This window comes from Rousettus aegyptiacus, unplaced genomic scaffold, assembly GCF_014176215.1.
Source record: "Rousettus aegyptiacus isolate mRouAeg1 unplaced genomic scaffold, mRouAeg1.p scaffold_m13_p_16, whole genome shotgun sequence".
NCBI lineage: Eukaryota > Metazoa > Chordata > Mammalia > Chiroptera > Pteropodidae > Rousettus > Rousettus aegyptiacus.
The window spans coordinates 42,090,905-42,116,979 of record NW_023416291.1 but is presented as its reverse complement, the minus strand read 5'-3'; the positions used below and the strand labels follow the sequence as shown (position 1 = coordinate 42,116,979).

At 48.2% G+C, this 26,075-nt stretch overlaps 3 protein-coding genes and 1 pseudogene across 24 annotated transcripts in view; 1 reads left to right on the top strand and 3 right to left on the bottom strand.

Annotated features, from left to right (window-relative positions):
- Positions 1–2,067, bottom strand: part of SLC25A42 (solute carrier family 25 member 42) — a 32,211-nt gene extending 30,144 nt beyond the window's left edge. Inside the window, exon 1 of the mRNA XM_016132394.2 lies at positions 1,801–2,067. Within this exon, the coding sequence (XP_015987880.2) occupies positions 1,801–1,909 (109 nt within the window). The 5' untranslated portion in view covers positions 1,910–2,067. The remainder of the gene's footprint in view (positions 1–1,800) is intronic.
- Positions 2,068–3,691: 1,624 nt separating this feature from the next.
- Positions 3,692–17,594, bottom strand: ARMC6 (armadillo repeat containing 6). Of its 4 annotated transcripts, none has more exons than XM_016132392.2 (8): positions 17,458–17,594; positions 13,103–13,272; positions 12,716–12,798; positions 8,104–8,677; positions 6,980–7,125; positions 5,763–5,894; positions 5,437–5,574; positions 4,176–4,388 (listed from the first exon to the last, which is right to left on the bottom strand). In XM_016132392.2, exons 2-8 carry the CDS (start codon positions 13,236–13,238, stop codon positions 4,176–4,178), a joined length of 1,422 nt encoding a protein of 473 aa, XP_015987878.1. In that variant the 5' UTR covers positions 13,239–13,272; positions 17,458–17,594. The 4 variants fall into 4 exon arrangements, with proteins under 4 accessions (XP_036090270.1, XP_036090269.1, XP_015987878.1 ...); XM_036234375.1 differs by lacking the exon at positions 17,458–17,594 and adding an exon at positions 17,390–17,409; XM_036234377.1 differs by lacking the exon at positions 5,763–5,894 and having other exon boundaries at positions 3,692–4,388.
- Positions 11,283–11,397, bottom strand: LOC118612581 (annotated as a pseudogene).
- SUGP2 (SURP and G-patch domain containing 2) overlaps positions 17,535–26,075 on the top strand; it is a 23,911-nt gene continuing 15,370 nt past the window's right edge. For 11 of the 19 annotated variants that reach the window (XR_004955039.1, XR_001595275.2, XM_016132386.2 and 8 more), the window contains exons 1-3: positions 17,833–17,942; positions 19,284–19,415; positions 22,571–24,175. Coding sequence is in view for 17 of the 19 variants with exons in the window: in XM_016132386.2 (XP_015987872.2) it covers positions 19,295–19,415; positions 22,571–24,175 (1,726 nt within the window). In the remaining 2 variants the exon portion in view is untranslated. The other 8 variants (XM_016132375.2, XM_016132374.2, XM_016132377.2 and 5 more) reach the window with 8 other exon arrangements.

Here is a 26,075-nt window from a genome sequence, read left to right as displayed (position 1 = left end):
ACTGGCACCTTCCCCGAGCCCACCCCTTTCTCTGACTCCCTTAATCTCCAGGGCGGAGAGGGTTACAAATGATCCTAGATACTGGCTCTTATTACTCCAGGTGCAGTCAGGGGTTGGTGGATATCCAGTTCAGAACCGGGGAGTCCTGGGAGGGAGCAAGGCTGAGCTAGGCCTTAATAAGGGCTCACATTTCAGGGCTGTACAAACCCCGGCTAAGTGCTGAATCCAAGGGGCCTCCTTGGAGGAAATGGGTCTCACACCAGGGAAGTCCCTAGACCCAGGCCACCATCTAACTTCCGATATTCCCATGATATTCCCACCTCCTCTCCCATACTTCTCAGCTGTGATTTGCTTCCTGAAATATCAAGGCCCTGGTTTATATTCTGTTCTCTGGAGAAAAGAAGGAAGCAGAATCTGCCAAACATCTACTGAATGTCAAGTCCTTGCCAGGCCTGGCGCTTCCCAAACATCATGTCACCATGTGATTTCCCCATGCAGTGACAATGCCTACTTTACAGGTGAGAAAACCCAGCCTCCTATCACAAGTGTTCCTTGCTGGAAGGGCCCAGGGCTGAGTTTGAATCTCTGCTCTTTCTGATGTCCTGACCACAGGACCTTCAGCAAGTGACTCGAACTCCCTTCTTCAGTTTCTTCAACTACCTCCCGGCGTTAACAAAATGAATGAAAATAAAACATAACTGAGCACTCACTGAGCATTTGTAATGGACAAACTGTTTTGGGGCCTGTTCCCCTTTCTGTAACCAGCACTTTATGCAATGATGACAGAGACCAACTATGGGTGTAGTGTGCAGCCTGAGGAGGAAGATATTAATTTCAGAAGAGTCCCCACCCATAGCACCTACCTGCCAGGCCCCAGGAGGGAGGCACCAGGCTCCTGGAAAGTCCCATGGCACCCCTAGAAACACTGCCAACTGAGGCAAGGGTCAGGCAGTGGCCCAGCGTCCAGTTGCCTTTCCTGATGGTGCCAGAAATGCTGGCCGAGCTCTGGCTTCTGTTTGCTTGTCAACATACTGGCACCAGACAACCTTGCCGTCACCTTCCAACAATGGCAGGCAAAGGCCCTTGGCGTCAGCAACTGCCCGCCCCCCCTGCCATGGGTACCTTGGCTGTGCCTGGCCAGGGTGCCCAGGATCCCAGCTCTTCTGAGCTGGCCTGGTTGCCCCTGAGCAGGACAATGCTTCTCTGCCCCCCAGTTTCCTCTACCTTTTAGGGATCTCAGGAATCACTTCACATGTCAGCAGTGAGCCAAGCCTGGAGACTGTGACAGGGCTTAGTCAACCGAGACCAGAGAGCTATTTGCCCAAGATTAGGTTAGCAACACTGGCAACAGAGGAGGGGGCAGAGGCAGATTGAGCTGGATTTTCATCTTGCTATCGTCCCCCAAATGCCAGCAAGTTTATTTCTCACCTGGAAAATGGGGTTCACAGGCCCTGCCTCTCAGACATACGTTCAAAACCCAGGAGCCTGGGCCCTTCCCTGGCTAGAGGGACATGTCCTAGACACAATAGTGACTACAGCCCATCCTAACGGTCTCAAGGCAATCTCACTCAGTCTCTCTGACTCTGATAGGCCAGACCATTCATCCAAGAGCAGCCAGCAGCACTTTCCTTGCAGTGGTGTCCTCCTTAGCCCATGTTTCGATGTCATCGATAAGGTCAGTGAGTGCTCCTTAGCAGGGTGCTGTTTGGGACATAGCCCCAGGCAGGCCTTATAGGGGACTATAGCCCAGTACAATGACAGACACTTAACCTGTTTGCAGATGAGGAGGCTGAGGCTCACCTGAGGTGGCAGGGCAAGGACTGGAACTCAGGCATGGCCAACTTCTGTGAAATACAGGGTCTTCAGCTGGACACAGGGATACCCAGCCTGAGGATGTCCAAAACAGCATACCCACTGAAGATGCCCATTTCCTCAGACTAAGGTGGGAAGGACTGATAAACTGGAGCCACCCCTCCCTGAAGAAGCCTGCAGCCAGAAGGCTGGCTGGGAGCCCAGGGGAGAGCCCTAGGCTGTGGATGTCTTCCCTCCAACCATCCTGTGTACTTATTATTCAGGTATACGTTCAGAAATGTTTACAGGAAACTGGATCACGGCAGGGAGATAGGAACCTGCCCACATGGAGCTCATGGGCAGTGGGAGACAGACAACCAGGAAAGAATATAAAGAAGGGGAACTCAGATAGGGTCAGAAGCACAATACAAGGGGTGATAGGGACTGGGGTGCCAGAAAAGGGAAAGGGGAAGGGTGCTCCAAATAGAGGGCACAGCATGTGCAAAGGCCCTGAGGTGGGGGAGACTGTTGTGGCTGGAACCGTGATTAAAAGGCAGCATGGGAAAGATAAGGGTGGGAAGTGGGCAGGGCCTGGAGGACAGTTTGGTTTTACGGGGAGGGCAATGGGGAGTCATGGGCAGATTAAGAACAGAGCTGGGCATTTTAGGGTTCCTCAGAAACTGGCTGGCAGCACCTACCTCCCATGTGACATATAAAGAAACATGAGGCTCACAGGGCCTGAAGACTACCCAAGGTTACAAATGTGGCCAACTCAGAAGTCAAAGTCAGGGCAGCCAGGCATAGGCAGGGATCCTTCTTTTGCACCCTGGCCAAGTACATGGTGATGGGGGTCAGGACAGAATGACTAGGGCAGAGGTTCATGTCAGCCCCATTGAGCTGGCAAGGCTCACCCAGCTGGGGGCAAAAAAGACTTAGACACCACAGGGAGGTAGGGCCAGCGTAGTGCCTCCACAGCTATGTGCGTCAGCTAGCCAATTTCCATGGAAGCCAGGAGCCTTCTGGGAAAAGGGGTTGCATTGACGTCAAGGGTAGAATTGGAGCCCTCCGCAGGCTAGGGGAAGTGAATGACCATCAGTGGGGTGGGGGCTCTGAGAGAGGAAAGGAACTCTGAGGTGCAGGCTAGAGGGGTAGGGTATGGTGCCTGGAGCCCACCAGAAATCTCAAGTTGTTTTGACGTTGAAGGGGCAACGCAAAATGCATGAGCGGTCGGGTGACCACAACATACCCTCCAAGTGACTGCAGAGGAGAGTTGGGGTCTGCCAGGCACAGCTGCCTAGGGACCACCAGAACACTTGGTGGGTAGAGTGGGCATTGGGGGCAGCAACAGTGATGTCCACCCTACAGATGGGGAAACTGAGGTTCAGAGAGGGAAAGGGGGCTGCCCAAGCCACCCAGCAAGCAAGGACCTCAATGTAGCCAGGAGGGAGAGTGCAGGAGAGTCCTCCCGGGGTTGAGGTGAAGCTAGGACAACTGGGCACCTTGCATATCCCAGTCTACTCTAACACTGGGGGTGGGAGGGGAGGCCTCTACCCCTCCCCACATTCCCTGTTTTATGGAGAATCGAATCAAGGTTCAGAAAAGTTACATCACTTGCTGAAGGGCCCATAGCTGAGTGGAGGCAGGATGCTGAGCTCTCCAGCACCCCAAGGCAATGCAGGCTTGGGAATAACAAACTTGGCACCCACAGACCCTTAGTTCATGCGATCGTGACCCCAACAGGCTGTCTGAGGGTAACACTGGATCCTATATTCCAGCTGTTCTCAAAACCGTTCTGCTTTCCTCAGCGACCCCATGGCCTATCCGAACAACCACCCCTCCCATTCTCTGAGGCCACTGGCTGCAGCCCCTCCGCAGTGCCACAGAAGACATCCCTCAATCATTCAGCCAACAGTCCTTTATTAACAGGCACCACTGGCTGGCCTGGGGCCCCAGAGGTGAATCAGCCTCAGTCCCTGCCCTCTGGCCAGCAGAGCTAGGTATCTGTGACCCATTTCAAATATGAAAAAAATAGGAGCAGGGCCAGAATGGACTTCAAGGGAGAGGAGCAGGATTCCTGCCCCACTCTGCCATTGGCCAGTGTAGATGCCAAATTTCAGATAGCTCTTTGCTCCAAGGAACACTGAGAAGGCCCTTCTGGTAGGAAAGGGCTTAGGAAATGGCCCCATCTCACTGTCAGCTAATAAGAGGAACAAAGGACCTAGTATAGAGCCCTCACTACAAGGGAGTGCTCCCTTTCCACGCCTGTCATTAAATACCTCTCATTAAGTGAGGGGAGGAATCGGGGAAGGGCAGGACATGCATTGAGCTCCCTATTTCCTGAGCCACTCGACTCACCCAGACTCTCGGCCCAGACCAAAGCTGGGTCATGGTGCCAAGTTGCCCTTTTGGCCAGTCCACAGCTCTCGGAGTTCAATGCGGCAGCCCAGGTCCCTCAGGGCAGCTTTGGCCACGTCCTCGCAGTCTTGGTGGGTGGCACGGGCTTGTGCAATGAGCGCCTCCGCCCCTAGTTCCAGGATAGGCTGTGAGAATGCTTGGCTGCGGGATACCAGGTTTCGGATCAGCATGCAGGCCTGTTTCTGGAAGGGAAAGCAGGTGACGGCTATAAGTAGGTGAGTGGAGCCCTGGGGTGGGGCCCACTCTAACCTAGGGGTCCTCCTCATAACACAATCAGTCAATGATGATCATAGCCAGCATTCTTCAGGTTCTATACTGTGACTCATCAGGCCAGAGGCATCTCTTCACTTCATGTTCTCAGCAGGTATGGAGGCAAACTAATCCCCATCTCCCAGGTGAGGACACCAAACTTCAGGACGGCCAAAGCTTGGCAGGTGAGGTTGATCCCTCAGGTGTGGATCCTCAGTCTCATAGACTCTGGCATGGGCCCCAGGGGAGGAGGGCAGCAAAACAGTGGGGAAAAGGGGAGTACACAGGGCCCATCCTTCAATTACACTGGTACTCCTTCAGTCAACATTTGCAACCCTGCATATCTAATATGTGTGGGTGTCTAGAAGCCCCACAACAAGGCATCCACCACCAGCAGGAAAGCAGATGAGGAGCAGGTGAGGTGGGAGGGGCTCCCGGCCAGAGTGGTTGGGAGGCCACAAGGTGATGGGCCAAACAAGGGTATGGCATCTTGGAGGAGGGACCAAGAGAGTGAAGACCACAATGGGCCCAGAGCCTGTTGTATCTAAGGCCCATGAGGAGGCCCCAGTGCTGGGGGGGTGGGGGAGCGCAAGAGTAGGAGGTGGGAGAGCCCAGGGCTGTAGGGAGGAGCATGGGTTTCAGACCAGGGTTTGCTTATGGCCCCATCTACAGTTCAGCTCTGCCTACTCCCCAGTGAGGCGTGGACAGCAGTCCAAGGCAGGGCTGGAACTACCCCAAACCCCAGCAGAGCCCCATCTGTTCTCCCTCACCCCTCCTTCTCCCCAGATCTCTACAAAGGGCTTGTTAGGAAAGATCAAATGCAGGAAGAGCAGAAGAGCAGAGATAGTACACTCTGGAGGATGGGATATAGTTGCAGGACTACAGGGATTGAAAAGAAGAATCTGCAAGTATTGGGCCACGATGAGGATGGCTTCTGTCTGGCCCCGACCAGTCTCCTGCCCCTACTTCCCCAATGCCCACCTGCACGCCAGCCTCCTGTGGGTGTGCCTTCATGGCCTCCAGTGCAGCTTGAGCCCCACCGCCCTCCACGATGACCCGGCTGTTCTCTGGCTTGCGCAAAGCCAGGACGCATAGGGCTGCGCAGCTCTGCTCACATACCTGCAGGGTGGGTCATAGGGATGACTGTGTCAGTCCAAGTATGTAAGGGTTCAGTAATAACAGGAATGGTACAAGGATGACGAAAACATCATTCACTCTCACCCCACACACCCATTCTCCTGACCCCCACTTCTCCCTCACCTCCACTTGAGGAAATGGAAAGAGCGTCACACAGATACAGGTGGTACCTGAGGGCTAGCCAAGTGCCGGGTCATGGTGGCCACAATGGACTCTGTCCCACCGGCACGGATGATGGCATCCTTCACATCATCATTGCCTGCGATGGCCCGCAGGGCACTCAGCACCTGCTTCACGAGGTCCTGCATGGAGGGCACGAGGTGGTCACCCCTGGCTGGTCCCCCTCCTGCTGTACCAGGAGCTAGCTGCTTGGTTGCTGTGTTGTGGAGGGTCTGGGGCTGTTCCACTACTTGAACAACAGCTGGAGCCACCCTGGGGTGCACAGTTGGCATATAATAACAGGGTTACTACTCACTGTATAGAGAAGGCAGGGGTGGCAGAGGACATGGACCCTGAGGTTCAGGTCACTTGTATCCAGGTCATACATTGGGAGAACTTTGACACTCCTCCTCCCACGCATAGAGGGGGCATTGACTCAGGCCAGCAATCAGAACAGCAGGTCCCCCTGCCCACAGCTGCAGGCCCAGGATGGGCAATGGCTGACTTAGGCTGAGGAGAGCCAGCCAGATGCTGCTGGGACTGCTAACTGCTCCAGTGAAGGGCAGAACAGTGAGAGAGGTGGGGGACCAAGTGAGCCTCCATCTCCAACTGTCTAGGTACAAATTGCTTTCCCTCACCTGCTTAAGCTAGTTCAAATTCAGTTTTCTGCCACCTGCACAGAAGCCTGGCTGATGTTACTGGCTGGGGTCAGGAGCAGCACTATTGCTGCCACAGGCCAGGTTCCCCAGACCTAGATCAGGCATGTGAAGAGGGGGTTGACAAGTGACTGCTAAATGAAGGAATGATGGATAGGGGTCCCCGCCCTCTTATACAGATGGAGAAACTCAGGCAGCAAAGGGTGGGCCTCATACAAGCCTCACACAGCTGAGCTAGGGTCCGGGCCAGGCCCAATGACACCCACTCCCGCTTCTCCTACTCCTAGTAGAAAATACGAAGGTGCTAAAGGCCAGTAAGAGAGGGTGGATGGGTTTGTCTGTCCCCAAACTTTTCTCCTGACCCATGGATCAATGAGAAGCAGAAACCACACTTTGGTTCTGGGGTCAGCAGACAGGGTCAGTGTGTTCTGACTCAGGCTTGTATGGCTGTCAGGGGCCCAAAGCGTAAAGTTCCTTGGGAGGCCTGAGCCTTCCCCAAGTATGGAGAAAAATGTCAAATCAAAACCCAGGCAAAGGGGATTTCGCACTCTAAGAGGGCTCTGGATACCCACCTGGTGGTCACTGCAGTTGGCCAGCAGGGCCACCAGGATACTGAGGCCCCCAAGGTCGACGACCTCCTGGCAGAACTCATTGCGGACAGCCAGGCGGGACAAGGTGCTGCAGAGCTCACTCAAGACACTGGGGTTGTCAGGGAACGCTGTGGAGAGGGAAGGAGAGGCACTGTGGAAATAAGAAGGGGGCAGAGGACAGCTCTGACTCAGAGCTAGAGGTTCTGGTGCAAATCTTGCTCTACCCTCTGCCTTGGCCTGGTGGCTGACTGTACCAGTAGAGCACCAGTGAATACCAGGGGCTGCCTGAACCTGTAGTGCCCTCTGCTGGCTGCTGGGGAAGACAAGAGAGGGGCCCTGCTCCCCACTCAGCAACTTACTACACCCCAGATAAATTCCAGACCAACTGATGGTATCACCTAAAAAAAGAAAACTGTTAATAGTGCTATAATAAAACATCCAAGACTATTTTTACGATCTTGGAGTGGGAATGACCTTTCTAAGTGCAACTGGAAACCCTCTCTGGGGTTGAGGAGGGGAGAATGAGGCAGGCCCATGTCCCTGGCAGACAGGGCCGGCAACCTGCACACAAGTCTGGCCATGGAGCCAGAGCCACAAGCAGCCTAGGAAAGGGAACTCATTCTAGCCTATTCTGTGTATTGAATCCCAGTCAGGCCTTTTCTGGTGGGTGCAATGAACAGGGGGCTGGTGCTTTGAGATCTAATTTTCACCCAAGTCAAAAACATATACGTGAATAAGAATTTGTGGCCAAGTGTCACCCAAAGTGTAAACTGCCATCTGGGACTGGTCACAGTGAGTGCTGGCAACACTTCCCCCATCTTCGAGAAACATCTTTATTTTTCCCTTTGGGGAGCTCTCCTTACCCTACTCTCAATCTGTGGTTGGACAGAGCCAAGCCTCCTCCCCAAATGGCTTCAGACATAGACACAGGACTTGGTCTTGCCCAATGATTGCTGGCCTGGACCTCTCCTAGGACAACTAGGAGTAAGAATATTGTTCTACAAAGGCTGCCATGTAGGTAAGACAAAGCTAAGAAAGTCAAGTGGAGCCTGGAGCCAAGCATGCCTGAAGCAGTCCTAAGCCCTAACTTACTCTTGCTCTCTTACCTTTGGCAGCATCAATGAGCACCTTCAAGCCTCTGTTCTCCTGCACAATCATCTTGGCATGATCATGGGCATGGCCGAAGGGCACACGGATGTCATCATCAAAGGTCATGATGCGGAGGGCCCAGCAGGCCTCCTTGACCACATCAGCACAGTGGCCATGCCGGGTGATGGCGCCAGTCAGCAGGGGCAGCACACCAGCCTTCACCAGGCTCTGCCGATTCTGCTCATGTTTCAGACAGGCGTGGCGTACACAGCGGATCCCAGAGCAGATTAGATCTGTCACGTCGGTGTTCTGGGCCAGTGTGGCCACCAGCAGCTTTAGGCCCTGGGTGTCCAGGAGATCGGGCTGGCTGTCTATCAGGGCTGACAGGGCGTTGAGGGCCTGGAGCAGAAGGCCCTGGTCACCCGCTGCAGCCAACTTCCAGGCGGCGAGGAGGATGGGGTAGGCACCCTTCTGGGCTGCCAGAAAGCGGCAGGCCTTATTCTGCTTGCACTGCTCGCAAAAGCGGGCAAGGTGTGCTGATATCTCCTGGGGGTGAGAGCAGGCCACAGACTCCTGCAGGTTGTCCAGGGCCTAGGGAACACAAGAGAAACCTCCTTGTCAGCTCTGCCCAAAGAGGGCCACAGCAACAGTGCTGCACCTCTGTAGGATCCCACCTCTGGGCTTTGGGCCTGCACCAGAAGGTCTGTGAGGCCAGTACCAAAGGTGGCAGCTCCCACACCTATGCTTCTAGGAGATTCAAAGGCCACATAAAGGGAAAGGCCCAGACCTCTTAGTGTCCCTGTCAAGGGGCCATACACATGAGTGCAGAGATATGAATCATTCTGGCCCTGGTTGCCACTTCATTTGAAGCCTCACGCAAGACTAACTGGAGAACCATCCAGCTGAGCTCAGTCAACCCAGTGTAACCCTAAGAAACAATGAAATGGCTAATTTTTGGGTTGCTTATTACGTGGCCAAACTAACCAACACACTCTCCAATGGCCAGCTCTCCAAAGAAGACAAAAGCTGCCTTCACCAGATCTGCTCACACCACATGTCTCCTATTTGTCTCTCTCATTCATTCCACTGATATTTACTGAGCATCTGCCAAATAAAACCACACTGTTGATTCACTCAAATTCAACTCTAAGACCTTGGGGAAAAAAATAATGATGAGAAAAAACAATATGAATAGTACAGACAAGTCAAGCTGCTATTCAACTCCATGACCTCAGGGCTTGATTAGCAGGAACCCAAAGTGAATCTGCACCCCACCCAGTGAGGGTGATTTTACAAACACCATCAGCCCAAAGGCCTTTGATTTTGCTTGACTACCCTGAAAGGTGAGAATGCCTGTTAGCAAACCCTCACTGAGCTAAAGTTGTAGACTTAAATGAGTATATGTTACAATGAAACTGAATATTAAAGAATAGGTTAAAACCAGAGCAGTGACTTGAATAGGCATTTCCCTAAAGAAGAATGGCCAATGACCACAGGAAAATGTGCTCATCACTAATCACCAGGGAAACACAAATCAAAATCATAAGATACCATCATAGCCTTCAAGGTAGCTACTATCGAAATAACAAAATAACACGTGTTGACAGGGATGTGGAGAACTGAAGCCCTTGTTCATTGATGGTGGAATGTGAAATGGTGCAGCTTCTTTGGAAAATAGTAGTTACCATATGATCTAGCAAACCCACTTCTGGGTATATACGCAAAAGAAATGAAAGCGGAGTCTCAAAGAGAAGCTTGTATATCCTTGTGCAGCGCAGCATTATTTAAAATAGACAAAAGGTGGAAGCAACCCAAGTGACCATCAATTGATAAATTAATAAAATGTGGTTCATCCATACAATGGAATATTACTCAGCCATAAAAAGGAAAAAATTCTGACATATGCTACAACATGGATGAACTTGAGGACATTATGCTCAGTGAAATAAGCCAGTCATAAAAGTATAAGTACTATGTGATTCTACTTATATGTAGTCCCTAGAGTAGTCAGATTCATAGAGACAGAAAGTAGATGGTGGGTGCCAAGAGCTGGGGAAGCTGGGAAAGGGAGTTAGTGTTTAATGGAGACAATTTCATTTTGGAAAGATAAAAGAATCCTAAACATGAATGGTGGTGATGGCTGTACAATGATGTGAATGTACTTAATGCCACTGAACTGTGTACGTAGAAATGGTTAGAATGATAGGTTTTATGTTGACTATCTTACCATAAAAACAAACAAACAAACAAACAAACAAACGGAAGTTGTGGCATTTTAGCAGGAACCCTGCAAGAAACTTGGAAAGCATATGACACAAATGCCATTGAGAACGCACAGTACTGGAGTTATAATTACTCTATGTTTAGTTAGATGAGAGAGGATAAGAAACCACCAATATTTGCACATCAAAAAGATTTATGAGAAATCTCTTTTTGATCTGTTGTCTTCATGGTTGCTAGGTACTCCCTGCAACCAGACACTCAGCAGGCTAGCTGAGCAGAGAACAATTGCTAATGTGGATGTGGCAGAGCCAGCTGTGTTCCACCTGTGACAACTCCGCTTGGTGACAGGGCTTTGTTTACCGATCCTAGGGTCATTCTCTCTGTGACGAGCAGCTGTTATTTTGCAACTTCCCACATATAAAACTGGCCAGGCTCACTTTCTACTCAGAGTTTCAACACTTCATCTTGGTTTTATTTCTATAAATCTGTTTGCAACAAACTTCATAACTCTATTAGATTCATTTCAAAAGGCGTCACTGAGTTGTATTTTTTCCCCTCCACAGATAAGCACTTTTTGTGCATCAGAATTGAGACAAACAAGCAAAGGTCAACAGTGCCATGGGCATATGAGAAGGGGTTGGTTCAGTTGTAAGGTAGGAACAGGGCTGGGAGATGTGAACACCAATGTGTGTGACACTATCCCCGGGGAAGGGTAAGAAGGAGGCTGGTGGAATGTACAGAACAGAGACTTTCAGATTTTACTATACATGCTTGAGTATTGCTTGAATCTTTTATGCTAAAAACATATTCATGTTTTTCTCTAATGAAAAATAAAATTTATTATCTATTTACTTATATAATAATAATTATTACTATTATTATTATTATCATTTTTTAGGCGAAGCAACCCTTGGTTGACCTCACAGACTGCAAGAACCTTGTCAACTTACTATCTCTTATTTTTTCTTTTTTACGCCTACAGCACCTGGTCTTCTTAAGTGGTCTCCCAAGTACTAACCAGGCCCAACCCTACTTAGCTTTCGAGATCAGATGGGATCAGGCTTGTTCAGGGTGGCATGGCCATAGACAAAAATAAAATAAAAATTTAAAAGTGAAATTAAGAAGAATAAAAGAGCAAAAGCTATAAACAAACAAGGAGTTTCCTATACTGCTGGTAGAAGACAGCTGAGCTATTCTCTGAGCTTGGCTTCCCTGAAAGAGGGACCTGGGCCTAGGTCCCAGCTTTGCTCCTCATTGGCTGTGACCATAAGTGAATTATTTATTCTTGAGAAGCTTCAGATTCTTGATCAGCAAAATAGGCTAATCACAGGTTGAGATAACTCATTTTAAACACTTACCACAATGCAGAGCACTTCAGAAGTACTCAATAATTGCTAGAGACCACTGTTACTGATATCTTTTATATATAAAGGGCATCTACAAATCAGTAAAAAAAAAAAATGAACCACTCAACAGAAAAATGGCCACAAGACAAGCTCATTTAAAAATACATTCAACCTTAGCAGCAAAAGAATCAGATGATTTCATAAAACCTCTGAAAGGCAGGAGATGGTGGGGACCCTGATGACAAGGAGAAGTAAGCACCCTGACTTAGAGCTGGGATCATACCCAGGGCTGTCTCCTTCAACTTCCTCTTTCATTATTACGCTCCCTCACTGCCAGGAGAGTCATCTTATTCTCTTTGGATCTAGATTTCCTCATCTGTAAAATGGGGATAATAATCCCAACCTTGCAAGTGTATTTGAGAGAATAACTAATAGCACAAGAAAAGCACCTTGCACAGAAGTGAGCCCAAAACCTATTCTCAATAAACACTAGAAGCTTCTGCTGTTTTACCAACAGCTTACCACTGTTTGATAGATGACCTTAATGAAAAGTCTTAACCTCTATGAGCTGTATCTTTCTTGGTTGGGTCACTGGAGAGCAAGGGCAGGCTCTGAGCCTCTGTTTCCCCATCAGTAATTCAGGGACAACACTACCTGCTCTACAGGCCAGTTTAAATGCTAAGGGGACAGGATGCAATGTGCCAGTAAACAGTCAGTGCTCAATAGGTGACAGTCTTACTATGATCCTACTCCCTCTGAGCAAACTCAGCAGTAGAAAGGCCAAAGAGAGGCTCCTCCGTGGTGCCCTCTACCCCAGAGCTCCTAACACCAGGGACAATCATGAGTGCTGCCCACCCTTGAGGCCCTGGATGTGGACTCAGGGAGCCCTGGCTGCAAATTCAGGCCTGTCTGCACATGCTGGGCAGGCCCTGACCTATAGAGCTTGCATCTGCCCTCTGGGAACCAGGGTAAAGGTGCCCCTGACAGACTGTTACAAGGTGATGTATATAGAAACACGTGTGTAAGATCAGCCCTGCCCACATAGGCTGCCCCCTCCTACCTGCAGGATGGCATGTGAGGGCTCCTGGGGTCCATCTGCAGAGACTTTGGGCGCCATCTTTATAATGTTGCTCATATCAACCCCTGTGGGGAGGGTGGGGGAGTCAAGAAGGAAGTGACAATTAAAATGAGACCCACCTAGAAGGATACAGCCCTGTAAATGTCTGGGTAAGGTCCAGGCAAGTAGAAGGTGGGTGCCAGCAAAGTGGGAGCAGGTGGCCAGCCTGCCTGGAGCAGTGTGCGGAGAGGTAAAGGGGCCCAGGGCTGCCACATCAGGTGAGAGAGAGCCACAACAGGACAGCACTCTTGCACATTAAAAGCCATGGAGCAGAGGGAACTGTCAGGACAACAGTCGAACCAGCACTAGGACAGAGCCACGCCACATTACCTTGTGATTCGAACTGCTCTACGGCCTCTTTAACTGCCTCCTCTGGCCCCATCTCAAACTCCTCAATGTTCTCACGAACAGCTGCATCGAAAGTCTCCTGGGTGATGTGCTTGGAGGCCATCTTCGTCCCTCCCATGTGGTGCTGCAGGCGCCTGACAGATGCTCCTGAGCTAAAAAGTTAAGGTGAGAAGAAAGCTTCATTGAGGGCAGGAGGGAAGCTGGGAGTCTGGCCACAATTTAAGGAGGATCTACTGGGGCTGAAGCTGTATGACCCACCCTGGAAAAATTCTTACAACTTGGATCATATGATAGGGTGATAGCCCAACATCCCTAGAGCTTCTAAAAGTGCAAAAGAGGAGAGGTAGTTTACTACATTTTATAAGACAGGGTACTGTTAATATAACGTATTTCCTTATAATAATATTAAAAAATTGTAATAAAAATAAAATATCTTAATAGTATTATGGTTTACTATAACATTATATAAAATAAATAGTATTATATGTAATTCTATAATATAGTCATGTTACATAATTATATATTATACTATACTATATGTAATTACATGTTACTTTATTATATAATTACATAATTACATAAGATGTCACAATAGTATAGTTATACTAATAAAATTTTGAAATAAAATTAATAACAATAAGTAAATAAGAAGGAAGGATAATTCAAAAACTAATGGAAATACTTACCTGTAAGGGGAGGTAAAAAGAATAAATAAAGGTGGTAAGGAAAAGGAATAGAAGCTGGATTGTTCTCTCTGAATGTACCTTGTTTTACAGGTTTGAATTTGGAACTCAAGTAAATGCTTTATGTGGTTAGGAAAAGAAAAAAACCAATATATACCAAAATAAAAATAAAAACAATTACTAAAAAGCAAGATAAAATGAAGCCTATGAGTTTAACAGTGTATCTGCATCTATCAGATCACCTCATGTGATATTAAAACACAGTGATATCATTGTACAGTCTTACTGGAATATACGCTAAGGGTAGTATGAAATACAAAAGATAATTTTAAACAGTTTCCAGTAATCGTGCTATTGGAAATATTAGTAATGTTATTCTCAAACTATCATAGATGTAGTAAATAGGTAACAATGTTTATGTCATTAGGAACCAGCGTAAAAGTATAAGAAGAACAAATTCGAATTCCTAAATTTGAATTGAAAGTATCAACACAGACTCATTATATTCTCTTAAGCAAACAAAAAACCCCCCACAATTTTCTTATCAACTGAAAGTGCCTAGAAAAAATGATAACACAGCAGCAATGGGCACCCTAAACACTAACTGTGGACTCTAAATACCATAACCAGGGCTCCTGGAGGACTGGCTGGTTCCAGATCTGGACAGGAAATGGGCCAGAGGAACCTGGAGCATCTTGTGAGAGCAGGATGCAAGGAATCTTCTAAAGACTACTGAGTCCCGTAAAAGGACTCAGGAGCAAACCCTAAAGGGTGCCCATTAGCTAAGATGGAATAAGTGAGCATGTAAAAAAAAAAAAAATCGATATCAAAATCAAAATCTGTGCATTCATATTACTAAAACAAACCCAGCTCATTCTAAAGAGTGGCAGGTAAAGAATCTAGCATTTACCCTGCTTCCCTCACACAAGCTGGTACCAGGTTATATAGAGATGATGAGGGCAAGTTCTGCCCTGTAGATGAATTTCATCTAATTGACCAAACAGGACAGATCTAGACAATAATCCCTGCAGGTGCCAAAACCACGAGGTGCAAAACTAATGGTGAATCAGACATCAGGTGAACAGTACCTGTGTTCACTGCATGACTGCATGATTTCATGTTATTGAAAGAGAAACCCAACACCACTTATCTCCTGACCAGAATGCAATGCACCTGTGAAGTCATCTTGCCAAAACCTCAGATTTGAATCTGACCACACATTCAATAAAACTCTTGCAACAACAGTGTTATGCATCTGTGCCATCCATGTGGGATTGAGGAGTTGAAATGTAGCTAGTGTGACTGAAGAACTGAACGTGTATTTTTACTTCATTTTAATGTAAACAGCCACAGGTAATGGGGGCTACCATACTAAACACAATTTTTGAGCTAATGACCAGTTTATAGGAAATTGAGGGCAGATGGACACGCCTGAAATTTAACTCAGGGAAGTTAATTTAACACTGATGTTATTTTCTAATGTATGGTCCCCGATCAACTTCCTCAATTGTCCTATACGGTCTTTTAAAACAATGTCTTTTTTAGGTCCTGGGTCCATTCCAAAATCACACAACACACAAAGGGTGTTAGGGGGACAAAGGTTATGGGGGTACTAGGACAGCAGTACAGGAATGTAGCAAAATCTGAGTGCAAATTTGGGCCATGTGAGAAATAGGCCACTCTAGCCCACACTCTTTACATAAGTAGCACAGGATGTGAATATTCCATCTATGTCTGTGCAAACACAGGAGGACAGGAGGACAGGTTCTGGGACCAACCGCCCACAGGGGAACTCAAATCTCAGGCCTTCCACTTAACCTTACTGTTCATCAATTCCTTCATGGGTGACAGAGATAATAAAAACAGAATTTACCTCATAGGACTATAGTGAAAATTTGACCAGTTAATTCCTAAAAAGCACTTAGAACAGGATTTGGCATAGAGCAAAAGCTCAATAAACATTACTGAATTGTTCCTTTCCTTTGTGCTTAGGAGGTAATATGGCCCGTTTATTTGTGAAGGTGGGGAGCTAAGGGAATCAAACAGCCCACCTTGCTCCCTTGCAAATAGTTCCCCACTCCTTTCTGTCCCAGAACAGGGAGGCTGTTTAGGAGTTGCTAAGGGTTTTCAAGGTCAAAGGTGGAAAACAATATTAAGGATTTTCTGTTTTGAAAGTTTCTCAGTGGAGAGTCCAGGCTGGCGATGGTGGGGTGTTCCATGCTAGCTCAGAGAGACAGAAACTACTGAGCTGGTGCCACTGGAGGGACTCTGCTCCTGGCTCTGTCACCTGGTGTTGCTTCCATCACACCTGGCTGTGCTTCGGACCCAAACAGTGAGTGGTCATTCTGTCACAGAGGCAGGGTCTTATAAAGGGAATTACTATTATGCCTACTTTACAGATGAGGAATCTGAAACTCAGAAAGAACCTGCCAGAAGTCATACAGGCAGTAAGAGGCCTGGCCATCATGCAAACCTGCCTCATTAACACCTTTCCTCTACCTGGGTGGGTCCTTTGAGGAGCTTCTGTCAGCACTTCCAGGCTGCCTCCTCCTGGGTAGCTTCCCTGGCCACTCAGATAGAGCCTGTGCTCTCTGGCCTTGCTCAGCACCCTCCATCCTGCCCCATAAACCTCCCTCTATCCAGCCCTGAGTTCCCTGAGCTCCCTGAGCTAGGGAGATCAGTGTCTGGCTCTGGGACCACCCCTATAGTCCTTTGGGATCTCCTAGGTCTGGCATGATGCTGAGTGGGGGTATGAAAGCATACATCTAACTAGACTGCATAAAAAAGATGGTCTGAGGATGGTCATCCTGAGAGCCACCTGGGGAAGAGACGAAGCCAGGAGAGGGGAGAAATTAGCAGCCACCATGATGGGTTCAATGTGTTGAGGGGAAAGAAGGGAATTAGCAAGACGGCCAGGATTCTGCTCATCAAGAAAATGGTGCGCTGAAACATCGGGGACTTTGAATAATTTCTCATCTTCCTCCACCCGCCACATTTCATCAACTCGGGCACCGTCCCCCCCATGGGTGGCCTTGCCTGCTTCCTCTCTGCCACGCCCTGCACATCTATGCACCATAGAGACCACCTTAGTCACCTGCTAAAAATCATGCAGTGGCCGTCCCAACCCTCTCAAAACAGAAACCAGTCTTCTTAACAAGCGCTTTTCCTGCCTAGTCCTCCTCACCTGTGCTTCCCTGCTTCTTTCTCAACCTTCTCAGCTATCCAAGGGACATCCTTCATAATCACTCTGGTTAAAGCAGCCCCAGCTCTCCTTCCATCTTTGAATATTATCTCTACCTGGAGCGACGTGGTTCATTTATTTGTTTGTACTGTCTAGCCTCATTCCCAACGAAATCAAACCTCCAAGAGAGCTGGGCCCAGTCCATTTTGTTCACTACCTTCTCCCCACTTTCTAGGGCAGGGCTGGGGACAAAACAGGGATTCAGTCAGTACGCAGGTACCGAATGAATAACAAAAATAAATAAAAAGAAAGCGGAGGCCAGTGACATGGAGGATTTTGTCCCCGGGAGGATTCTGCGACTCTTTCATTCCCCCAAACGCAAGTCCCTGGACGGCCCATAGTTACCAGCCCAATCCCGAGGCGCCCACTCCCCGCCCCGCGCGCGAGAGATCTCGGCGGCTGCCGCTTCTCACCCGGTTTTCGCGGCCACGTGGGAAAGGGTGGGGCTCGCGTCTGTCACCGGCGGCGCCACCTCAGGCCCCTTCCGGCCGCCGTAGGCGCGCAGGCGCGCTTGCGCCGCTCGCCTAGCCTCCCTCAGCTAGGCGAACCGCACCCTGAGTGATTTAGGGTGACCGCGAGCGCAGGTAAAGCCAGGAGAGCCAATAAGTACGCAACGGCGGCGTCTCTGCCGCTTTTTCCGGGCTGTTCTCTGTTGTCACCGCCTCCGGCAAGAAAATATTTCTCAGGCGAGTCCGCCCTGAAGGAACGGGCAGTGCGCCTGCGCAAGAGGGCGCGGCGACAGCCTGTGCCCAAGCACCAGGGCTCCGCGGCGGCGTGCGCCTGCGCGGCGCTGCGGAGACCGTTGGCTCATTTGCATGTCCCCGCCTCGCGCGCGGCGGCGGCGGCTGAGGTGTCTTGAGGCGGCGGCGGGGGCGGCTCCGCGCGCAGAGGGCTTGGGGTGAGGCCCGGGCACGGGCGTCGTCGGTGGGAGGGCCCCAGGGTAAGGGACTGGGGCTCGGCCCCTGGGGGCCCCGCGTCCCCGCGGTTGCGCTGCTGGCTCGGCCCTCGGACTGCGCGGCGGCCGCGCCCCGGCCGGGTTGGCGCGAGGGGCCGTCTGCGGCCTCCCGATCCCGACGCCCCCTTTTCTTCGTCCTCGGAGACCAGAAGGCAGGCGGGCCGCGCCCAAAGAGGTTCATTCGTTCCCTCGCTCATTCATTCTACCCGAACCTGGAGTGGTTCTTCTTGTGAGGCGATCCCGGGGGCCGGGGTCTGTATCGGGCCTTTTGCTCTTTTTAACGGGTTCGTTCCCTACAGCAGCCCCTACCGTTCGCTGCCCATTCTATAGATGGGGAAACGGAGGCATAGAAAGGTTAGGTCTCTTGATTTGTTTTCCGGCCACCTGTCCCAGAGAGATTGCCCTTTGCCAGGAGAGAACAAGGGGAGCCCTAGGAAGAGGGCCCAAGGATAGAAAGGGGGTGATCGCTATAAGGAAGACTAAGGTAGGACCAGGCTTGGATCTTAGATTGGAGATTTCAAGTTGGAAGGAATATCTTGATGATTAAGGACTGGCTGTCACTGGATTCCTCAGTGTCGCTCTTTCTCAGTCTTTCTACGTCTTTCTACTTAATCTTCAGAACTTTATCCCCAATACCAGTGCCCTGTTTGCCATATTCCAGTCCAAGCTGGCTAACCTTGGGTGGGTCACATAGCCTGAGACTCCCATTTGCTCTTCTGTTTAATGTCATTTGTAGCAGGACCCACTTTTTTACTGGGTTGTTGCAAGAAGTACATGAGATCATGGGAGTCCTTTTCTTTACAACTCTGTCACTAGCTCATTGTCACTATTCAGGGGATTCCTCCACTCACTAGTTGAGAAGCTTCCCTCAGAGGGGAGGTCAGTTCTCAGAGCTTCTTGGCCCTTTGTGGGAAAAGAGAACAATAACATCTTTCCTAACTACCATGTGCAGGGGTTGTGTTCCCATTCCCCTAAACTTATGTTCAGTTATGTGTGCTTCAGTTAAGTACTGCTTTCACAGAGCTTCTTTTAAGAGATTCTGAGGAAATGGGCTCAGAGAAGCTAAGTAACTTGTCCAAGATGACCATGCTTACCTTGCTTTTATCAACCAACACACACCTGTGAGTGTGAGAGCAGAAGCCCCATAAAATAATCCAACCTCTCTCTGAATTACCGTGCTGGCTTGTGAATTATTACCTCATTACTTTGAGGATTAGGTGAAATAGCAGGCTCTGTAAGCATTAGTTGTCATTTTTAGTGTTTTTATTTTCCCTTTCACTATAGGTTGGAGAAACATGGCAGCAAGGCGAATTGCACAGGAGAATTTTGATGCCGTATTACAAGAAAAGGCTAACCGATATCATATGGACCCCAGTGGTGAGGCTGCAGGTGAAGCTCTGCAGTTTAAAGCTCAAGGTAAATTAAAATGCTTGATTTGGGGGCGGGGCCGGGCGGTACATTTAGGATTGGGGCAGGAGGATTTCAGTGCCTTGAGGCAAACAGTGCAACTCCTACAATCCTACATTCCCTATTTTTTGAGGGGAAATCTAGGATCCTGCATTCCCTATTTTTTGAGGGGAAATGAAGTTTCCTCTGGGTGGGAAGAAGGTATTGTAATTGCTTGGAGCTTCTCCTTCCCAGATACCCTTCGCTACCTCAAGAAAGGTTCTTGACTCAATCTCCTGGCTCCATCCCCACCAGCACTGCCCAGGTTTGAACTCTTAAGAGTTCTGACCTGGATTATTGAAATAATCTCCTGAACGGTCTCTCACCTTCTGGCTTCATCCCCCTCAAATCTGCTTTCGTCACAAATCTGTTAATGCCAGCAATTCTGGCCAAGGCCCTGCTGGAGCTCTCAGGGCTCACCACTTCGGGGTACATCCTCAAACAAGTACAGGAGCAGTGGTGTGTACAAGACAGGAGGACATAGGAGTGCCTGTTGAGCTGCTAAGAGTAGGTCCTGCCTGAAAACATTTTCCTTTGAAAAGTTTTGAAACACCTTGCCAGCAGACTCAGAAACGATTGCAGGATGACGTGGAGGTCCCTCGCTACCACATGCAAGCCTCCCAACCCTCACTTTCTGCTTTGGGCTTTGTATTTTAGTGATACCATGCCACCTGTCTGTGCTTTGAATTCTTCCTATCCCAGCTTTGACTGGTTGATTCCCTCAGATACTAAGATCCAGCTCACAGGTGCCTTTTCCTGGGGAGCCCCAGCAGGCCTTGAGGTTGATTTGTTGCCTTCCCAGCTATAGGGAAATATGCTGTGCACTCACTCCTCTGCCGTGGGCTGGCCTCCTCCCAGCCTTGTACCCAGGTCTGTGCTGCTCATTGCTGTACCAGCCCCTGAGTCAGCCTTGGCATGGAGGAGGGTTTCTCAATGTTGATTGAGTCTTAAGTGCTTGAAGTAGAGCTAACTTCTTACAAGCTTTGGACTGGGAGAAACCAAGGCTCAGAGGCTGTCTCCTCATTCTGACTTATCAAAATTTTCATGAGTAGTACACAGAGAAGTACTTATTGTAAAAGATAAAAGAATTAAGAAGTAGTTAATAGTAAAATGTAAAAGTCTTCTTAGCTGCTTCCTTAACCTTCAGAGGTAACATATTTGTGGTGGTCTGTGCATTCTTCAATTCTTTTAGCAATATATTTAATCTTGAATACTTACCTGTATATATACACACACACAAACATATCCATATGTACATACACATTTGTGTATATGGAAATCTAAATCTTGATATCTTTATCTAGAGACTCAAACACCAATACATATCTTATTATCTCAACAAAGTTTCGGGGAGAGGAGGCTAGAAACCAAGTAGAGTGCTAGGTGGTTCTGAAACCACCTCTTTGTCTATCAGTTGGCCTTTGTCTCTGCTCTACTCTGAGCTTTTCCAATGCCTTGGTTTACAAGGCATCAGAAAACCCGATTGTGAAGAAACCACTCTATCTCTATTGCTGCTGCCATCACACCATCAGTACCTGCATTATCTCAGTGGATGCCATGCTGGAACAACCACATCCATTCTCGCCCCTTTTGATCTCTTCCCTGCACAGTAGCCAGTGAGGTCAAACCTCCGCTCTGGCTTTCCATCTCAAAGAATACTCCAGCGTCCTGTTGAGGGCCTGACATGATCTGGTAACTCACTTCTGTTTTCATCTATTACAGTGGTTCCCAAAATTTGCTGCGTGTTAGAATTATTTGGGGCCTTTTTAAAAACCCTGATGCCCAGGTCAAACCTCATGCTAATTAATTAATTAAGGATGTGTGGCAAGGATCTCCAGGGACTCTAATGTGCAGCAGAATTTAGGAGCCGCCTTACCATGTTTTCCCCGTTCCCTCTATTCCCTTCTGACATGTTCTCCCCTGTCGATCCCACCTCAGGGCTTTGTTCTCGTGCTTCCTCCATAACTGCATGGTGTGGCCCCTCATACCAGGCCTCCATTGCTCAATATATTGTCAGAGCTGCCTTCCTCCACCAACCTGTCTAAAAATGGCTTTCTCTTTCAAGTTTCTACCTGCTTGATATTTCTTACTGATACTTCCTTATACCTAATGGATTTTTGTTTATTGTTGTCTCATGCAAGTGACAAGTCCAGGAGAATAGAGACTTCGCTGTCTCCTTTCCCTGCCTAGAGCAGTGCCCACACAGTGGGTGCTCAGTAAGAACTGTTAAGTAAATAACTTGGATTTATACAAAGATTTGGCTTTCTGTAGCCTCTTACCCCATTACTACGTCCTGGCATCTCTCTCTCCCTTTCCTTTTATTTGACGACTAGGTAATAGAATACGATTCAAAGGCTAGAAAGTTAGAAAGGCACTCTGTGCAAAGCCTCACTGAGGCCTGTAGTTCACTTTTGTTCCTGGCTTTTTATAGAGTTTCTTTATATGTGAATAAGCAAATGCAAATATAGGTTCCTGTTTTCATTTCTACACAGAGGAGGACAAAAGCACATTATTCATTCTCTCGATGGCTTGTTTAGGTTCTGTCTTGCCTCTTATCTGCTTCAGTCTGTTTTTTCAGAGATTTGGTTAGCCCAGTGGACCTTTCTAAGTGAGTGTATCACCCAGCTTCGGGTCAGATGCTCAGCAGTGGCCTGGTTGATTGTGGTGGGTACAGTGTCAGACATGGCTCCTGCCTCAGTGGCACTGTATGCCGAGAGTCCCTACTAGGAGGCAAGAGGGGCTGGTAACCTCCAGTCACAGTAAAGAAGTCTAGGTTATTTGAGGACCAGATACCCTTCCCTGAGTCTTAAAGAAAGTGTGTAAACAAGATGCCTGCTGAGCCAGGTCTGGAGATCTGAATGAGTGAGGGGCACTACTGCCCAGCTTTGGTGCACTGTCATCAAGGCCGATACAGACCCAGTGCTTGTAGGTCTTTGTTTTTATAAGTAGTAAACCCCGATGTTTAAGGGAAGCTACACATCTTTTAAATGTTGGCAACAAATAGGAATTTATAAAATGCACTGAGGCAGATAAAGCACTCCAGCTGGCTGGTGGTCTGTAGACTGTCCATTTGTAGGCTCTAGTCTAAAGTACGTTTGTGTTTCCTTTTGAATTGTGTATTTCAGATCTTCTAAGGACAGTCCCAAGAGTCAGAGCAGATATGTATGATGACATTCACAGTGACAGCAGATACACTCTGGGTGGATCCATAGGTCACTCTCGCGATGCTGGGAGAGAAGGTCTGAGAGGTGATGTGTTTCCGGGGCCTTCCTTCAGATCAAGTAACCCTTCTGTAAGTGAAGACAGCTACTTTCGTAAAGAATGTGGTCGGGATCTGGAATTTTCCCACCCTGACTCCCGAGACCAGGTCTTCGGCCACCGGAAATTGGGACATTTCCGTTCTCAAGACTGGAAATTTACACTTCGTGGCTCTTGGGAACAAGACTTTGGCCACCCAGTTCCTCAAGAATCCTGGTCACAGGAATTTAATTTTGGTCCTTCTGCACTACTGGGGGACTTTGGCTCTTCCAGGCTGATTGAGAAAGAGTGTTTGGAGAAAGAAAGTCGCGATTACGATGTGGACCGTCCAGGGGAGGCAGACTCCGTGCTCAGGGGCAGTGCCCAAATCCAGGGCAGAGGCCGAGGTTTAAACATCGTTGACCAGGAAGGTGCACTCTTAGGAAAAGGGGAGACTCAGGGCCTGCTCACACCTAAAGGGGGGGTCGGGAAACTTGTCACACTGAGAAGTGTGAGCACAAAAAAAGTACCCACTATAAATCGTATCACTCCCAAAACTCAGGGCACTAACCAAATTCAGAAAACCACCCCAAGCTCTGATGTGACCCTAGGGACAAACCCAGGGACTGAAGATCTCCAATTCCCTACTCAGAAGATCCCTCTAGGGCTCAATCTGAAGGACTTTCGGCTCCCCAGAAGAAAGATGAGCTTCGACCTCATAGATAAGTCTGATGTTTTTTCAAGATTTGGGATAGAAATAATCAAATGGGCAGGATTCCATACCATAAAAGATGATGTTAAATTTTCCCAACTTTTCCAGACTCTCTTTGAATTTGAAACTGAAACCTGTGCTAAAATGCTTGCCTCATTCAAATGCTCCTTAAAACCAGAGCACAGAGATTTTTGCTTTTTTACTATCAAATTTTTAAAGCACTCTGCTTTGAAAACACCCAGAGTCGATAATGAGTTTTTAAACATGCTTTTGGACAAAGGTGCTGTGAAGACCAAAAATTGCTTTTTCGAAATCATAAAGCCCTTTGACAAGTACATAATGAGACTTCAAGACCGGCTTCTGAAGAGTGTCACACCCCTGCTCATGGCCTGCAATGCCTATGAGCTGAGTGTCAAAATGAAAACCCTCACTAACCCCCTGGACTTAGCCATTGCCCTCGAGACCACCAATTCTCTCTGCCGGAAGTCTTTGGCCCTTTTGGGACAGACGTTCTCCTTGGCCTCCTCTTTCCGGCAAGAGAAAATTTTAGAAGCTGTCGGTCTCCAAGATATAGCTCCCTCTCCTGCTTCATTTCCAAACTTCGAGGACTCCACTCTGTTTGGGAGAGAGTACATAGATCACCTGAAGGCCTGGCTGGTCAGCAGTGGCTATCCACTCCAGGTCAAGAAAACCGAACCTGAGGCGACTCGAGATGAAGAGAAAACAGTTCCTCCTATCAAAGCTGAAACTCAGGCCAAGGCTCTGAGTGGTCTGAATGATGGTAAGGAAAGCAGCAAAAGTTCCAGTTTGTTATCTGTTTTTCATGTTTTTTGTTTTTTTAATGTCTCTTATTCTCTTTGAGGTGTTTACACAGAAGTTCTTTGGAAACAAATTAGAATTTTAGTAGAAAACTCAAATTGACCAGTGTACACGTCTGCCATTCATTCCACAAGCACATATGAGGAATCTTCTGTTTACTACAGAAGTCCTTAAACGTTTCTGGGTCATAGACTCTATTGGAAATCTAATGAAAAGCTGCAGCTCTTACCAAGAAAAATATACATGTTTTTGTACATAACTTGCCTGCACTTTCTGAGGGTTTTGTACCATCCTGCAGCCAAGGTTAAGAAGCACTATTCCAATTGGTTCCCCCACTCCCACCCTAGGGTATTCCTGGAAGGAAAAGTAAATGCTTGTCACTGTCTCTGAAGAGTCCCAGGATCCTGAGGGAAAGAAATCATGAAAACTAGCCCCTTCTGTGCTAGGATAATGAGAAATATGGGAGCGGTCCCAAGCTAGTCCAACCTGGAGAGTTGGTGAGGCCATATTTGAGCTGTATTGAGGGACAGACAGAAATCAGTCAGGTCTATCCAGGTGGTAGACTCACTGTTTTAGACTGGCCAAAGGTTAGCAGCAGATCTTTAGGTACACCTAGTAACCTATAGTTAACGGTTGGCTTACAGGGGAGGGGGCAGGCCAAGAAGGAGGTAATATATACAACTGGCTGTTTGATGTTCCTTTTCCTTCCCTCTTAGCCCCCAGGATGACTGCTTTCATTGTCCAAACATCCTAGGACTCATGAGCACATGTAATGGCCATGTCTTCTTTCCTCCTGAAGTGGTTTTCCCTTTGCATTACCCAAGACCAGTGAGGAAGTCACATTTGTCCCTGAACCTCTTTACTTCTCTACACCCTTGTGTAGCCCCAACTGCACAGGCACTGATAGGTTCCACCACAGGTGGCCACACCTACTAGAGAGGGAGCCTTCCAGAAGAGGGCTCAGGGCTGACATGGCCACCTCCTATGCATACTCTCCAGCATGGTGGAGCAGAAAGTCAGTGTAACAGTGATCCTGCAGAAAAAAGTCATCTGTAACCTAAAGTTGTCCACCACTATCCCGTTGTGGTGCTGCTAGGCAGGTGGGCCTGCCAGTGCACTAGTGCCTGCTTTTATAGGATTGTCATAGGCCCTTTCCTGTGTTTCTACAACTCACTACATCGTGATATTGATCTAATAAATTACCTCACCTTTCCCTTGATGTTGGACTCATACTGCCTTTTAGAGGCTCCTGAGGCTGATTAAAGCTGCGTTCCCTTATAATTGGTGTCTACAAGCCTTGGCTATCTGGACAGCGGGTGGACAGCACCAGTACTGCCCCAGCACTGTTTCCATTACTGTTAGAAATGTTGGGATAACATCTTTGGTTGAATTTATTATTACTATTATTTTTTATTTTTATTTTTTAACAGGCAAGGAAGACTTTTAACTTTTTTTTTTAATTCTCCCCACACCCTCCACTTCTACCCTGACCTACGGATATTGCCATCTCTTCTTTAAGAATTGGATCTCTGAAGGTGGGGCGTCTCCTCTCACACACTCGTGGCACACCCAGGGTATGGGCTGTGGCTCTACTGAGGCTTGAACCCAGGACTTTCTGTGTGTAAAGCAGACATCCTAAACACTACTCTATGGAACCACCCCTAATTTTTATTTTTAAATCCTTTAACGAATACAGTCTCAGGAGGATTGCTGGGCCCTACTTTCTGATGCTATGGTCATCGTCTGTAGAAATGGTTGCAATAACCCACAAATTGCATTTATCTCTGAAAGCTTCTGACTTTGGACCTCTTATTCTTTTGCAAAATGATGGAAAATTAGCCTAAAACAACAACAACAACAGA

What these genes read in the sequence shown, in the direction of transcription:
- ARMC6 (XM_016132392.2), bottom strand. Translation starts at nt 13,238, where the DNA reads ATGGGAGGGACGAAGATGGCCTCCAAGCACATCACCCAGGAGACTTTC. An exon ending in GCTCATTGATGCTGCCAAAG is followed by an intron (nt 7,126 to 8,103) that starts GTAAGAGAGCAA and finishes CCCTCTCCACAG; the next exon opens with CGTTCCCTGACAACCCCAGT. An exon ending in CACAGGAGGCTGGCGTGCAG is followed by an intron (nt 4,389 to 5,436) that starts GTGGGCATTGGG and finishes TTTCCCTTCCAG; the next exon opens with AAACAGGCCTGCATGCTGAT.